The following is an 18264-nucleotide window of genomic DNA, read 5'->3' as shown; positions in this document are numbered from 1 at the left end:
AATGAGATACCAGAAGATATTTATTAGAATTGCCAAAAACCCCCAAAATGACACCAGCAAATGCTGACAAGAATGTGGAGCAATAGGAAATCTTATTCTTTGTTGCTGGAAATGCAAAGTGGTACAGACACTTTGGAAGATATTTAGCAGTTTCTTACAACACTAAACATATTCTTACCATATGATTCAGCAATCGTACTCTTTTGGTATTTACCCAAGTGAGTTGAAAACTTATGTCCACATAGGAACTTGCACACAGATGTTTGTAGCAACTTTATTTATAATTATCAAACCCAAGCAACAAAGATGTCTCTTAGTAGGTAAATGGATAAATAAACTGTGGTACATCCAGACAAGGGGTATTATTTGCGCTAATAAGAAATGAGCTATCAAGTCATGAAAATATTTGGAGAAAGTTAAATGCATATTACTATTAAAAAGGAGCCCATCTGAAAATGCTATATATTGTGTGATTCCACCTATATGACATTTTGGAAGAGGAAAAACTATGGGGACAATACAAAGACCAGTTATTGGGATGGCTATGAGTGAGGGAGGAATGAATAGGCGGAGCAAAGAGGTTGTTTGGGAAAGGGAAATTATTTTGTGTGATACTGCAATGGTGGATACAGGTCACTATGCATTTAGCAAAACCAAAAAATGCATGACATCAAGAGTGAACCCGTAAGGTCAATGATGGGTTTTGGGTGATAATGATGTTGGCTCATGAATGTAACAAATGTACGACTCGAGTGCTGGATGTTGATAGCGGGGGAAGCCGCATAGATGTAGTGCCAGGAGGGAGGTCTATGGGAACTCTCTGTACTCTTGGTTTAATTTTGCTGTGAACCTAAAACTGTACTAAAAAAAAATAGTCTATTCAAAAACTGAGAAAGAGAAAAGAGGCCTCTACCTCAGGAGGAAAGAAAACCACATTGCCAGCATTTCTGATAGCACACGTAAGCAAACTTCTAACAGCATGTTTGATGAGGCATTTTTTGTTGGAAGTTTCCAGTCATTGGATAGTGATTGACAGCCCACATCACTGATAAATCTGTAATCACCCTCAGACAGCCTGGTGGGCTAGTTCAATGCTGTAACTAAGCACGGTTTTCTAGAGCCTAGTCTAGCAAATAGACTTAGTCACCCCATTTATTTTCCTGTCACCTAGGCCCTGTAAAGCAAACTTTGCACTGGCTGTCCCTGAAGCATCATCCCTGGTTGCATATTTAAATAAGGTCTTGAACAGTGTTTCCAATCAATTCACTTGAGATGTCTGCTTCACTAATAATCACAGGCAAGTCAACATGTGTATTGAAGAACTTGATTTGAATTATTTAGCTCAGTACCTTGTAGGTGGTAGGTACTTAAAAAGTACTTGTTGAAATAACAACTCAATGTACTTTTTTGTTGATAAAAACTGAATTTAAAGAGAGTTGTTGCCCTAGCCGGTTTGGCTCAGTGGTTAGAGCTTCAGCCCACAGTCTGAAGGGCCCTGGGTTTGATTCTGGCCAAGGGCAGGTACCTCTGTTGCAGGCTCAGCCCCCAGAGCCGTGTGTCTCTCTGACATTGATGTTTCTCTCTCTCTCTCCCTCCGTTCCACTCTCTCTGAAAAACAATGGAAAAAATATCCTCAGATGAAGAAAAAATATAAATAAAATTAAATAAAAAAGAGAGGTGTTAATTTACGGGGCAGTGTGAAAAAGGAAAACAGAACTGTTCTGGAAGACAGGAAATCAAATCTTAGCTGGGCAGCAACTAGCAGTGTGACGTTCACCAAAGAACTCTGCCTTCAGTTTCTTTCTGGGTTCTCAGTTTTTCCATCTGTATTATATTTTTTAAAAAATCAATTGAATATTTTCTACTATCTTAAAGCTCTAAAAACACTAACTCTCACTTCATATACAGGGGAACTGATGCCAGAAATAAGCAGTGAGTTATATTAGTTAAAAATAATACCACTCTTTTCAACTGTAGTTTATATACTATAAGGTTTTTATCTCTTAACATGCTAAATGTCAAGCTCATAAATCAGGATAGTTCTTTCATTTATAATACAAAGCTTTGCTAATTGAATTCACAATAGAATTTTAATAATAAACGATGTACAGGACAACATAATTCATTTACACATTGACGTAGTGAATGCAAATGCTAGTTTGCCAATGCATTAATATTAATGATTAGATAAATGTATTTTTACTTAATTCCCTGTTAAAAACAAGCACACTTTTATGTTTTAAATAGGAGTTAGCTTAATGCCCTTAATTAATGTAGATTTGGATGAATTAATAGTGTTTGTTTTTTTAGCAAACTATCCTTCCTAGAGACATGGTGAGAAAATACAACTATACTTGAAAACAAGAAGTCTTTCTTTGGAAGTCAGTCAAAAGAAAATGAACAGTAAAGAAACAACTGTTTGCATCTAGGTGTTAATATTCTGGTGCTTCTAAATCAGTAACAGAATCAATGACTCTTCAGGGAAACAGAAAAAAAGCCATATATTTTTCAACTATCAAGATAACTTACTTTGTTTTTAAATATTGAATTGGATATGAGGAAGCTCCATGACTCAGGTCACTTAAAAAGCCATACTTGGGTGGTGGAAACATCCCAAGGCTGGGACATAGCTAGAGTTTTCCTGAATCTGACACTAATGTACTAAATGAATTTTGACTTTATCTGACTACTTTGTCATATTTTTAAAAGTAGATGTAAATAGAATGTTAATGCATCACACTTTTAACATTTCAAAACTTCAAATCTTCTCTAGAAAGCAGTCCTATTTTTCCAGGTTATAGCTACATTTAAAGCTTTAATGAAAGTATTTTAAAGTAGGGCCAAAATGGTGTACAGGAGCATCCTTTTTGTAAAGCATCCTACATATCTGCAGTAACAGTACTGTTTTGAGATTCATTCTCAAAGGGACAAACGGTTTTCTGTAGTAGATCCTTAAATTGACAACTTTAGAAGTCAGACATATGCCTTTAATGACTTATTTTTGTTAATCAAAGTAATTCAGTATTCTGCATGCTAATTTTATCCAGATTAGCAAGTATAGCCTGCTTTGAAGGAATAAACATGCAAGCAGTTTGTTCAAAGGTCAAGAAAACATTTTTTTCTTCTTAAAGTTCTTGAAAGGATTTGGGAAAAGGTAGGTGGAAGCTATCATCATCAAATCAACTTGAAACCCACACAGCATTTAGTTTTGGCTTTTGACAGATTTACTTAATGGCAATTCTGACCCCTGTTAACGGTGATACTCTCAATGTGTATTGGGAGACAACCTTCCATGGGTCCCTTGTGTTTCCATATCTCATGAGCAGAGACACTGACTGCAATTTACTCTGGACTGTCTGTTCAAAAATGTTTGTATAGCAAACAGCACTGGAACATAAAAATAATGACTCCCTCTGGAGTTAGGGCAAGTGCATTTACAGCCTCAGAAAACAGAGATTGTATCTTCATTCAGAGCAAAGGGCAGGACTACTTACTATCCAGTATGACAAAGAAAATGTTTTCCTCTGATGCAAAGAACAGGCATGCTTATGGTCCATACAATAGAACTGGCATCCTTCAACTCACAGGTTTTCTCTTGTAACACACTCCCTGCTATGTGCTGGTATTATCTGGCCCTCTTTACATTGCCCTGTGGAACTGGGCTCCAGGAACTAGCTTAAATTCTGGCTAATGCTATTGCTATGAGCAATAAACCATCCTTTATCTCTGACCCAGGAGTCTTGTACCTTCTGTCACCATTCATGAAACTATGTATGGCAGGCTAATATACTAACTTACAAAGAGGAAAATATCTCAAACCATTTGCAATCTTCTTAACAATATTCAGTCACTCACTGAAACAAAGTTTACTCACAGATTTCTCTATTCTACTAGTTTTTGGAAGATGAAAAGGAAGCAGAGAAGCTCAGAATAACCTCTTGTCAACAAAATCATTGTTATAATATAGAGAGTCCCTTTAGGCATTTAGGTTGAGAATTATAATGTTAAGAAAGCATCTACTCCATGGATAACCTAAGTGCAGGGCATTTCTAATAAAAATAGTTTAACAGCCTAGCTGGCATGGCTCAGAGGTTTAGCATCGACCTATGACCCAGGAAATTGAGGTTCAACTCCCTGTCAGGGCACATGCCCGAGGTGCAGGCTTGATCCCCGGTAGGGGTTGTGCAGGAGGCAGCAGATCAACGACTCGTCATTGATGTTTCTATCTCTCTCTCTCTCTCTCCTTCTCCCTTCCTTTTTCTGAAATCAATAAAGACATATTTTTTTAAAAAATAGTTTAACAAACATCTTCATGTTTTGATTTTTGCCTAGGACTCTTAAAGGAGTAAGGAAGTATTTTTGCGAAAACTAATGAAATTTCTTAGGTTCATTACTCCTAGTTATAAAGAATCCAGAACTATTAGGTGCTCTTTGATTTTATTAACCTCATACTCCAATTTCTAAATTATTCTTCAATAGTTCTTGCACAATCTCAAAATGGGGACAGTATGGGATCAGTTAATACTTGGATTACATTCCTCGGAAAAAGAATTTCAAAAATATTCCTACTTTTTAAACGTAATTTACTTCATTAGAAAAGCATTTGAGATTTATTAATAATATTCAGCCATTATGATATATACAGAATAACTATATCAATGTGTAATAATAAGTACATTCCTTAATATTTAATTAATTGATTTTTTTCACCGTTTACCCTCTCTATTTTTGCTCTCAGTTTCAAACAATGGTCTGAATTGCTTCCTGACCTCTGAAAAATATATGACTGTTTTAAAGGGCCTTCCCTGGAGCATGCTTCAAGCAGTCAGATATTTCAGATGGAATGGCACAAATTTTCCTCAGTCAGGAAAAAATGCTCCTGGGTTTGCCTGAAGGTTCTCAGCCTCTAAGCAGTCACGGTTTTGATGAGTCGTTTAATGTTGCTTTCCTTCCCCAGAGTTGTCTCCTGCCACTCTTCACCAATCCACATCTATCATTTTTTAATACTAAAAGTAAAAATCACCTTCCACAAATAACTTATTTGAGTTGCCCTGTACTATGGCGCATAGTGACACTCTCTGGACTTATTAAACTATGCAAACTCTTGGGCCCATTTGCACAGTAACTGTTCTCACAGATAAACAATTTGATTTAGGTAGTAAAAGAATCGTAAGGCAATTTTTGTTTCCAGAAGTCGCTCTGCATTGTAAAGCTGGACATAGTATTCTCCAGCAACATAAAGATGTCAACATTTTAAGGTCTTTAAGTGGTCCCAATAGGTATTCTCAAAGAGCACTCCTACTGTCCTAAGATTTTTCCCTCAAGCTTAACTTTGATGTTCATCTTCAGCAAGCAAAGCAGCAATGTGATCAGTACTGCAGGTAAGAAAAGGGATGTAAGAGATAGTACCAGCCCTGGCAGGGCTCACAATCAGTCAATGGAGGTATATGGTGATAAGCTGAAATATTAATACACACATATTACAGGGTTATAAATACAATAGGAAATTAAATTGGGATGGGAAACTATGACCCAAGAAAAAAACAGAAGAAATAAACAATAGAGGGAAAAAGAGTAAGAAAATCCCAGAGTAGAAATGAAACAGAAAGTCAAGATGGTCCAGACAATGGAGCCCAGGATTTATGGTCAGGTGATATGAATTTAAATTCTAGTTCTGTCTTTACTGGTGAGGCTAGACTATGGTTATGTTGAGATAACAAACAATTCCCAAATCTCAGTGGTTTAAAACAGTTTTTTCCCCCTCTTTTCACATTTCAAGAGAATCACTAATTGCCCACATGTTTGATTCATCCTAGTTATTTAGACATTTGGGATAGTTAAGCAGCAACTACGTTGATCGGATGTTGCTTGTTGTGCTAGAGGCAAAAGAGAGTTCAAGGAGGTTTTACAATGCTGATCAAATGTTCAGCCCAGATGCACTGCATGGTGGGCCTCAGTACTTATTGGCCAGAACTAGACACATGGTCTCATCCAACCACAAAGCGACCAAGAAATAAAATTCTGCCTTATTACCATGTGATCAGAATGAGGGGAGAACAGGAAATATATGGCACATAGGTCAACTTACTACCAAAAGTACTCATTGGGTAATGTGTTAAGTTTTATATTCTGTGTATTAAATCCTAAATTCTGCCTCCTAACTTGCTCAGTATGTGAAATGAAATGATTACTAAACATTTGTGAACCCCAATTTCCTCATTTATAAAACAGTAATAAAACCACTTACCACACAGGAATACTCAAAATTAAATGACCAAATGTATACAATGAACCTAACAGCACATTTAATATACACTGAATGCCTGATGATACTAAGTTCTTTAAAGGCCGCTCTGCGAATACCAATTCTACTGGTGGTTCAAAATTTGGGAGACTTCAGGCGGTTTATTATCCATGTACATGACAATGAGACCAGCAGTTAGGGTGGTCACTATGCTTCCTAGAGAATCTTCATTGGGAAGTTGGCCCTAAGCCAAGGCTACAGTAACATTCAGGAGAAGATACTCATGGCAGTCTGGCTAATAAATGGGTATGGGAATACTGTGGTTGTGCTTATGCAGGGGCAGAAGGAACAATCTGAAAGAACATTAGATGTTTTTCCTTGAGGCAGTGTGATGTTTAACTTCATCAACATATTTATTTTTTCCTGGTTCCTTTTCCCCATCTCTGGCCTACCTTTGCTTTTATCTGCCTCTTACTGATCTCATTGATTCTGTCTCCTTCCCTCTCTTGTCTTTGGGAAAGTTACTTTATCTCTCTGGGTTTTAATGATATCATTTGGATGCACAGAAATAATATTCCCTGCATCCCAGGTTATTGTAAGATTAAGTTTCAACAATTATTGTACATGAAAGTATATAACACAATATATGCACTATTTATTTTAAAATAATAATAAATAAGATAACCACTTTGAGGCTTTGAATTTGGTAACTATATTTCACAATTCTAGAGTGCTAATGAATTTCTGCATCTGATATTCTATAAATGCTTGTTGGATAAACACATTGTATGAAATACAAGATTAGCTCTCTCAGACACATACTGTGGACTATAATTAAGATTTCTATAATTAGAATAATGAATTTATATGTTACTTGTGCTCATCTCAAGACACAAATATATTTTCAATCACATTTATGTGTACATATATTTGCCTTGTAAATATATACATTTCTATTTAGATCTACAATATCACTATGTAATCTCAGAAGTCTAACATTTCATTTTTTGTTCCCAAGAGGGGATCCATTATGTAGTTGACACACAAATATTTGGTAAAAATGATGTTCTATACATTTATTTGTTCAGATTCAAAGTACTAAAAGTTCTCTGGGGAAAATATGAAAAATGGCTAATCAGAATTGGAGATTGATTGTATTGATTATTCATGTTTTAGTTTTCTAGTCAATAACTAATACTGAATATTAGTGGAAACTAATCTAAATAGAAAATCTCTTATGCATTCCCTCAGTCTGACAGACATGTAGAAATTTATAATTTTTTGCAATTTAAATAAAACTATGTAGCTGAAAAAATAAATAAGAGGAAATAATTTATGTAACACTATTAAAATAATTTAAATTTTTTAAGTATTTCTCCATTAATTTGACTCTTATAAAATGATTCAAAGGAAAATTATATCTAATTTATTAATTTTAATTAATGATATAAGTACATATGAATTAATTATAATTAACTATATAATGCTATTATATGTAATTTGCTTTATAAAACAAATACATATATCATCTTGATTTCAGTCTCATTCTAGTCAGCAGATAAGGTCATTCATTTCAGATATATTTGTTTAGTGTTTACCATCTGCCAAACATTGTTCTAAGTGCTGGGGTATAGCAAGATGAATAGTAGCTTACATCCTAATGGAAGGAAACATCCAACAGACCAATAAATAAGTGAAATATATATCTTGAGGAATGGTGATGACTTCTATTGATGAAAATAAAAAGGGGAGATAGGGAATACTTATGGTTGTTCCATGTTCAATTATGATTTGGGAAAATCTTAGCAATCAAGTTGCATATAAACTTAATTGGAATGAGAATCAGTGGGGGGAAAATGACCAGGTATTTCTGGAATCCAAATAATGACTGATACAAAGTAAAAATAAAAGCTATAATGAGATTAATTTTCAAAGTCTTGGGGGGAAAAATGTAGTTCCCAGTAGTCAGATGAGGGCTGGGTGTGATTAAAGAGTGTCAGTTGGCTCCTGCAGGTGCTTGCACAACTCAGGGTGCTTTTTTCCACCTGTCATATACACACTCCCCCTCACACAGTCACACACACACACTTACTCACAAAATGCCTTTTATAGCTTAATTTCATTTCTGTCCCAAGTTGTTTCAAAGTTAAGTACCACCATGAATTTCTCTACCTCTCTGGCTTTAAATACTAGCAATCATGTGTTATTTCTAAATAACAGAAATTTAGGTGTGAAAATTCTCAGAGATTCGATTAAACGGTATCTACTGTGTTTCTGGCACAGGAATAAAAGGATTAGAATGGCATAACTTTGACCTCAAGATGCATAACTTAGGGCAGACACAAGGCACAGAATAAATATTCACTGGGTATGTTGCAGCATTCACAAAGGAGTTATTATTTTTAAGTATTGGGCTGGGATAAAACTGATTATTAGTCCATGAGGTAGAGGACATGACTGATAACTGAAAAATAGTGGAAAAAGGCCAATTCTCCAGTTGTATTTACCCAGACTAAAAACTTTTAAGAACATATTTACTTTTACATGTGACTGGATTTCCATAGTGATATTTGACATTAAAGTTTTACTTTTACATTTTACATATTTTCTTCTTTTTTTTTTCTGACTATCAAATCTATCTTGCATTTATCCCTAGCCAATTAATACATTTAATAAATGTATGTATTCAGAAAATTCCTTAACATTTCTATGAATTTTGATTTCTCATTTATAAAATGAAAATAAATACATCTTCATAAGATTGTTTAGAAGATAAAATAACACAATTAAGATATTAACCTAGTGTCTGCCACATAAAAATCCCAGTAAAGGTTAGCTACTTTATTAAAATGTTATAATATTATGAAGGAATCTAAGCAAAATATACATAATGTAAGTGCCAAAGAAAGGCATGCGTTGAATGTAAGAGAGAAAATTAACATATTTGTTTATTTCAAAAGTGTTTAACACAAGTAGTATAAAACATTTAAAAATATATATTTTCTCTCATACTTAGCATGCTTTTTGTCTTTTTTCTACTTTCTATAAAAACCAAAATGTACTATAAACTTTTAATTGATTTATTATTTATTTAAGTGTATTATTTATAGAATAATGATGTTATTAAAATAAAAGCATTAGCTTAATTTATTGTGTGTACAATCCACTTACTTTACATTATTCCCAAATGTTAATTTACTTCATACTTGAATATATTTAACATAAAGAAGTATTTACTGAACATTAGACAGCTAAAAATTATTTTTATGTAATTAAAATATTGTATTTCTACAAAAACTAATGATCCTTTACCAACTTATGTATTTCCCCATAGTTTAGAAATCTTTTTTAGTTTATCTTCATAACAAATTTAAGAATATAACATTATTGCTTTAGTTTTAAAAGTTTTAAACAAAATTAATGTGGAAATAATAGAAACCGGTTAAGTCTTAACACATTTACTTATTTTTATAAATCCATTACTATTACTACTTATTAACTTTAATAATATATTTTCAAAGGAGCTAGCTCTATGCTTTGTCAAGAAGTATTTAATTTTCAAAATTATAAATTTACAAAATTACAACCATTTTATGTTTTAAAATGTGAATTTTTCATAATGTAAAAATTACATTCTGAACTAAGTGCTCTTGAGTGAATAATAAACCATACAACTGATAGTTTAGTTCCTAATTACTAGGCGCCATGAAAAAATTCAGAATGGTGACTGTACCTTGTGTCGCAATCTTATTAGAGGTTGATAGGATTTAAGGCCATATCCTGCTTCTTTGCTTGGCCTTCCTTCTGACTCCAAAAAAATGAATCCAAGAAACAAAACAGCTGACCAGCACTTAAACATCCTTATTGACTTTCACCTGTGAAAATTAATATTACAAGTAATCAGAAAATACATTATATATTGAACAAACGTATTAAAACTTGTTAAATAATGCAAAGAAATCTCTACCAATTAAAAAATTACTGGCAATTGCCAACTGAATCCATAATAGGTAAGCATCTCCAAATATAAATTATGACCCTCTTCATCATAACAAATACTGTTTGCTTTTCACTCATACAGCCCTACACAACATTCAATACGCAGGCGATGGGGGCCAATAAAAAATGTATGGAGGAGAAAATTAAAAGCAGATTGAAAAAAATTTTTTTAAAGAAAAAAACACCACACATACTAAACCATGGATATTTTTCTAAGCATCCATACAGAATAGAATTATCCACATATTTATAAATCTTGAATTCCTCTTTGAGTGTGTTTGGTGAATTATGCTTAATAAAACTATAGATATTGTAATTCACTGATAAAGATTCATGAGAAGTAAAGAAAAGAGTTTACTCTGGTAGGTACTTAAACTGAGGTACAACAGAAATTATGTAGGTGGGTTATATTAAGTTATGAATACACTTTTCCAATAGTACCTAAAAGGGCATCTCCTTAAGTAAAGAAAATAAATTTAAAAGTAAAGAATAAAAAGGAACCTCCTAGAAAATTGCTTTGTAAGTGCTTTAAGCAAAAATCCCCATGACTCTTTTCAATGTTCTATGTGTGCGGATATACCAGAAAATTGTACAATGGCATAAATTTATTATAATAGAAACACTAAGTCCTTTTACAACCAAACCTAGGCCTTGAGTTCAATCTATATTTCACTTCTCCACTTGCACCAACACATCTTTGTACCTATTATGGCAAGAGAGGACCTCTTTCTCTTCCTGAGCCAATTTGTACATTTGACTTCTTGAGTAATTTAACCAATTGATTAATCCTGTCAGTAAAGAGCTGTATATTTCATTTTGTCCATTGTCTGACCATAGTCTACTTCCATCATGTTTCTATGGGAGTATCAAAGTAATAATTCTTTTTTTCAAGAAACAGTCATTTTACTTGGTGGCTATGACACCCTTTCTTCTGTTTCTATAGAATTTATGAAAATTCCTCAGTTCTTTTGCCAGTTAATTCCACTCCTTTACATTTGATAAATATTATATTTTATCAAATCTCATTGCTAGCCACTTATCTTGCTCCATTCATTCAGCCTAGGCTTTTTCAACATAGTCTATAGTTTCAAGTACAGGTATTGCTTCCCATCTACCCAGTCTCCAGATTGGTATAGCCAGCCTACTTAACAGCTCCTCCTTTAAGTTTCAAAAGCATCACCTCATAGTATATATACCCCCATGTAAAGTCATGGTTTCCCAGATTTCCATTCATCCGTTTACTCAAGCAGAAACAAGGAAGACATCCTTTCATACTAAACCCATCAGTAAATTCTGTTATTTCTACCTTCAAAATATATCCCTCAAGCATCAGTTTCTTGCCAAGTCTACAGCTGCAACCCTAGCTCTTGCTCTCAGTACTGTTTCTTCCTAATCTCCCCAATCACATCCCTACTGTCCTTACAGTTATGCACATGAACCTTTAATCAATTCTCCACACAACAGTCCGAGTGATTATGACAAATCCAAACATAATGACTTTATTGTCCTTGTCAGTAATTTTAGAATATACTCATTTACCTTTAAGGCAAAAACAAAATTACTGACATGGGCTACAAGCTCCCACAGAGTCCAGGCTCTCCAGCCACACTAACCTTCATTCAGTTCTTTGAACTTATTTTGTCCATTCCTACTATCGACTTTTATATTTCCTTCCCTTGAAATGCAGCCTTTTCTTTCCCACTTGTCATCCAAAGGCCTTCACATATCAAGTATATCCTTCAAAGATTCTGTCCCATAACATGAAGCCTGAGTTAGAGTTCTTAGTCACTCACGATCATATTTCAGTTTTCCTTTATTTCAGAGCATCTGTTTATAATTATGCAATATTAATATGATTGCTTGAATATTGGCCTTCTTGACTAGATTATACATATATCCGTCTTCTCGTTCAACCTTCATGAATGCAAGAATATGGGGTGATTTTTTTCTTCAACCTTATATCATGTGGGTCTAGCAAATCACCTGGAACTTACTAGACACTCAATAAATAAATGCATAAATGAATGTCATCCTGCATTCAAGGGTAAAAGAAGGATTGTGTTTTCTTGCATTCTGACAATGCTGAATGGAATACTGCTACAAAACATGTGAAACCTAATCTGAGAAAAATAAATATTTTCATTTGTAATCCATCACTTTGCTGTCATTTTGATGTATAGTCTAATCCTTCGCTCAGAGGTAGATATGAGTTTATAAGACAAATGAATGGAATGTTTTAAATCCAAGAGAGAGCTTAAGAATAAAGCAAATGGGACCAGCTCAGGTGAAGGGTTATTTTCTCAGGTATCTGAATACTGAAAGTGCTCATATTGCTCATGTAAGGGTTTCTCTTCCTCTTTTCTCTTTTTCTTTCCTTCTCTCTCTCTCCCTTTCTCTCTTTTTCTACACACACACACACACACACACACACACACACACACATATTTGTATGTATATACATTTTGGGGGACTCCTTGTATTTGCAAGGTATACATATATTCACATATGGCTATAAATATTTCATCAACTCTAAAATATACAGCAAATTAACAATTAATTACAACAAATGACCAAAAATTTCTTAAACCTTGGGTGAGTAAACTTCCATACATTGACCATTAGATCAACTATCTACTGAAATATTTCCTCTGCTGAAGGCAATAGGTTAGGAATATCTGCTTAGGAAATTTCACCAAGAATTGATACAAATAAGTCAATGGGTAAATCTTTGATGCAGTACATGCAACCTCCTTGTACTATTTTAATTAACTTATTTTATAACTTATTTGTGAACTATGATTAGTTTTTTCATCGTAGCATTATGATTTTCAAGTTTAAAATTTATTAATAACAAAAAATTATACAGAAATAAAAATAATATAAATGATTTACTTATTTCAGCAAAAGTTTTCAAACAACTGGAGTAATTTACTTGGTATGACAGATAAAGTGAAAAGGAACTAATACTAAAAGTCAGATAACATTTTTTAGGAGAACTCTGATTTCTATTACAGATAAGCATTTGAGCTCAGCAGCGTAGTGTTAGACAAGACAAAGGACAAAGACTAGTTTCTATGTGTATCTCATGTGAATAACTACCTTGTAAGAGTGTCTCAATAGAAATAGTATTAAGAAAAATAATTGAATCCAATTATATAGGTATAAAATCATAACCTAAACAACAAGATAGCTTTTCTTTATAGATGCTCAGAAACTAATTATCATCTTCTTAGTTATCTTCAGCTACAGAATCCAAAGATGTCATTATTATGTCTTTAAAAGTTTCCTCATCCACAGAAGGTGTTCTGGAAATTGTCTGTAAATCAGCAGTGATCAATCCCATGGTATACTAGCTAGTGAGTTCATTTTCTCAGTATCGCAACCTCTGACAACCTGTTAGGTTTTCATAATTAATTGGCAGACTCTTGACAGCTCAGTCAGGGCACAGGAAGCAGCTGACTAAAACAAACCAGCTACAACAGATGGCACAATAATGACCCTATGACTTTTCCTTGCAACCTCAACATTTATATGGAAACATTAATAAACAGCCTCATTACTAACTTTGAGAAAACAAAATGCAGATGTATCTAAAAAGTATCCGCCTAATGTTAGATTTAATGAAGTTTGACTTAAAAATGGTCAAGGAGATGGACAGAGGTTTCTCTTCTTCAAAAATAATATTTTTCTCTGAATCAAACTATTTTTTTTTATCATATGGGGTGCTTCTAGGGCAGTAGGATTGAGAGTACAGTAGTGACATTATTTAGCAGATTCAAATTTGAGAGATTTTTATTTGTTTACACATTCTCGAGAATCGTACTTCTAAGCAAGTGGGAAAACAAACTAAGAGAGTTAAAGTGTTGCCTTAGGAATAAACTCTTGCATTTGAGATGTGGAAAGATGCTGTGGATTTGTGTCTTTGAACAGAAAGAATGTCAAGATGAAGCAAATCCCTCACATCATCGACATTATCAAATGCTGCAGAGAAGCCAAGTACTCGGAGGGTTTCATCCCGAGTATCCTCATCAGCTCTCACTCCATCCTGAAAAACCACTACAGGCTTTTCAAGAGAGGAGAGGTCCAAAGACTAAGCCCTCAGGCAGCTGCAGTTGAAATAGAAGATTAAATGCTGCTAGGAGGTAGAAAAAATAAAAATAGTGAAATGGTCAATTTGGAAAAAGGAATGGTGGAAATATTCATCGGGATGAAATGACCGGAAGCCACAGCTCTTATCATCATCTGACCTACTCTGTTTTTGCTGGTTTGTTTTGTTTATTATCTGCATCCAACCAGAAGGTTAACTCCATAAAGACAAGATTTTGTTAACCACTTGTGTGAATTAGAACAGTACCTAGCACACAGTAGAAGCTCAAAAAATATTTTTGGATAAATAAATGAATGAATAAATTAATGGTGATCTATAATTAATTTGAAATAGTAGGTATACATTAAGGGAGTCTTAATATTATTTATGTAATTGAAAAAAATCATTAAAACTGACTGTGAAATCAAGCTAGAAATTAAGCTGTGGTTATAACAAAAAGCTTTTTGTTTACACCTGGATCAAAATTGGGCTTTCAATAGGGAGTTCCTTTGGAAAAGCCTCCCTTGCCAAGGACAGACAACCTTGTAATTCCTTAGCACAAGTGAAACTGAAAGGACCAGAGAGACTTCTCTTACATCCACCAGGCAAGTCAATTATAGCAGCTATTTCCATCTGTTGACCCACTCTACCTTCACACCCACTCCCCGAACTTTGTGGATGAGTTCCAATGTAATATTTGTCTTAGAAAAAATATGCCCCAGATAATCCAATTTCATTATGGACAGTAGATTCTCTCCATCAACGTACTATCTTTAAATACTCATTCTAATTAAAGAACCAAACAAAACACAATAGCTAAGAGTCATTGCCTTCATGTTGTATAAACATAAGGAAGAACAGCAAAGAAAAAAAGGTCACATATATCTCACTAGATATACCTGGGATAGTACCTTGTGGTATTTAATTATATAAATATTTTCTTATAAGTATTATTACTTACACTGAACCAACATAGGAAGAAAGAGAAACATATCAACATAAAGTGCCCAAGCTTAGAAAGCTGGTTAGTATCACACCTGGTATCTGAACCCATGGCTGACTCCAATCAAATTTAGCCTGTGGTCCTGTTATATAACTGTACTTTTAAGACACACATAATGGACAGCACAGGGAATATAGTCAATAATATTATAATAATTATGTACTTGAAATATCCGGGGGACCACTTTGTAAAGTATATGACTGTCTAACCACTATGCTGTACATCTTAAACTAATAAACAATAATATTGAATGTAAACCGTAACTGAAAAATTAACAAAAAAAGACACACATAACGAGGCAGAAATAAAGAGACAGCCTGTAAAGAAGCAGCCATAGGGGGGAAAAAGCAAAAACAAAAACAGCTAATTTTTCAGTCTGAATCCTACTGGAAAAGAGAGTCTTTTATTCATTTTAGATGAAGGTAAGTGAAGATGCATGATAAACAAATACAGTGATGATGAGAGAGTGATAGTTATGTGACTTCTATGCCCAGGTTGCATGAGGGAGGGTCTTTCAAATCTATATGGAGCTACTAGCAAACATTGAAGTTTGTTCAGTTCTTAATTATATGGTTATTGGTTCAGGTTTGTGAAGGTGTCCAAAACTTGTAAGAGTAATGCTTTAAGTTGAAAGATTATAACATGCAGTACATTTTTCCCCCCTCAACATCTGGAATAAAAATAGAATTAGATGTGTTAAATAATGAGAATTATGATCATTAATTTAATTTTACTGTTTTAAAGCAGGAGGAACTTTCATTTCAATGACATCTAAGTACTTAATTCAGATGAATAAAACTGTTCAGATTCTAATCAATTATACCTTTCAATAGTCAGCTTAATCTGAAGCTGAAAGAAGCTCAATGTAGATAAAATATATTCATGCCATTTTAGAGGGACTGCAGTGTAAAATGTATAATTTAAGTTTGCATTGAGAGAAAATATTCATGATGAATTTTACTTAATTTTAAAAGGTTTATATACTCTGCTTTTAACAAATGAAAATTCCACATTATGGAAAGCATTTTAGGTGGTAAATATTTGTTTTCCAAAGCCATCTTTGCTTTGCACAACTATTGATGCTGCAGTTGTAATACCTCTTCTACTGAAAACATTTTTAAATAAAATATTTAAGTACAATATAGAACACAAAGAACTGGAAAACATATTCGAGACCTAGTGTAACCCCTTCTTTTTATAGGTGAGGAAAATGAGAACCAGTGAGAATAAAAAGTGTTCCTATAATAAAAAAAGGAGAGGACCTAGAATACAGCTGCCCTGATTCCAAGTACAGTATTTTATTTAATACTGCAAAATGCCTGACTAGAATCCATTCACTATGGAAAGAAAAAACATTCAAGTGCAGATGCTTTAGTGACTAAAAGACTGGATAGAAGCTACATCTTTGTGAACCCCAGAATCTTCATATTTAATGCTCACTAGAGTATTCAAAAGTCCACTGGAAGGGATCAGTGTCACCATCTTTACAGAATCATATTGTTTAAGAACAATTTTTGGAAAAATTTTGTTTATACGTTGTTTTCATCACAATGATCTTCACTGGGAAGATAGTTATATATATTTATTGTTAAAGTTATTTATAGATGTTACAGTTGTGCTTATAATAACTGTACTTATAGAGAAGTTTTATATATTTATATAAAATATATTATTGTCATATACTTTATGTAAATGTATATAAATTTATATATAAAACTTTGGCAATGAATATACTTATATAATCATATAGATGTTTATAGTTATATACAGATAGTTATATATAATACAGGATATATATATGTATATATATTTTTTAAAGCAGCTTTGACAACTATGAAACAGAATAAACCTTTAGTCTAGCTGCCTTGAACAAAGAATTTCTTTAAATTTTATAAACTTACCATAGGCTGGACTTCAAATTGTCTGCACTGGTGCCTCAAACTTAGAAAAAACAATAAAACATACAGTGACTCATATTAAATTTCCTTAAAGAGGTCCCCAGACTTTTATAGTAAAGGTGTATCATGTGTAGCCTGAAATTAAATACATAAGTCCATTTTTATGATGATCTTCAATAGGCAATATTAAAAATTAAACTTTATTCAATTCTTTGCATACAGCTTATTAAATCAACTGCTGTCAGTTTTTTCTTTGAAATGAATAATATGAATTATTTTAAAATAAAGTTCATCTTAATACTCTGGATTATATATGTTGGTACATATACATAATGAACCATCAATCTTCCACCTTGCTGAAAGCTGTGGTCTATGACATGGTACAAAATGACTGGTTAAAATCATGTTCTAATATGGCCAAGATCATGTGACATATCTCAGCACACTGCACTTAGCTTTTCTCTACTGTATGTTCACCTGGCTTATGTGTGACAAGGTCAAAAAAGGAAATGACTTCAATATTCTCATATTTTTTAATGCAATTTATTTCACATGTTAAATTTCTGAGTTTGGGTTTATTTTCACAGAAATCTGACATCAAAACAGGTACTTTTTCTTCTTGTGGTTGATAAACTGAAAATATGTCTTTCTAAAAACTGTACCAAAAGTATTTTTAATGCTGAGCAGCAGCATGCAATAGCAGAAAGAACAGGTTAAAAGTCAAAAGATATGGATTTTGCTAGTGGCTGAGTTCATAAACTGATCTTAACACTTGCATTAGGATTCTCAACCTACTGTAACCCAACTTCTACCCACTGATCTATTAAGATGGCTCAGACAGAAGTTACCCGTTTACTTAACCTTTCCTCCCTTTAGTTTCAATCACAACATTTTCATTATTTATTTTCACATTTTTAGCCATCCTCTTGCAGTCTCCTTTTCTATTTTCTTTCACTCACCTGATCTCTCAAAGCTGATATACCACAGGTCTAGTATGTTAAATTCAAAAAAGAAAATTTTAATCAGAACAATA

General features: G+C 33.4%; 1 protein-coding gene across 3 annotated transcripts in view; it reads right to left on the bottom strand.

Moving 5' to 3' along the window:
- The window catches only part of FSTL5 (follistatin like 5), a 494012-nt gene that overhangs the window by 442496 nt on the left and 33252 nt on the right, over positions 1-18264 (bottom strand). For all 3 annotated transcript variants that reach the window (XM_081134469.1, XM_081134467.1, XM_081134468.1), the window contains one exon: positions 9978-10119. In XM_081134469.1, the coding sequence (XP_080990595.1) occupies positions 9978-10103 (126 nt within the window). In that variant the 5' untranslated portion in view covers positions 10104-10119. The remainder of the gene's footprint in view (positions 1-9977; positions 10120-18264) is intronic.

The sequence above is a fragment of the Miniopterus schreibersii genome (genome assembly GCF_964146895.1).
Source record: "Miniopterus schreibersii genome assembly, chromosome: 4".
NCBI lineage: Eukaryota > Metazoa > Chordata > Mammalia > Chiroptera > Miniopteridae > Miniopterus > Miniopterus schreibersii.
Note: the sequence above shows the minus strand (reverse complement) of the source record. Positions and strands in the feature narration are given on the sequence as shown.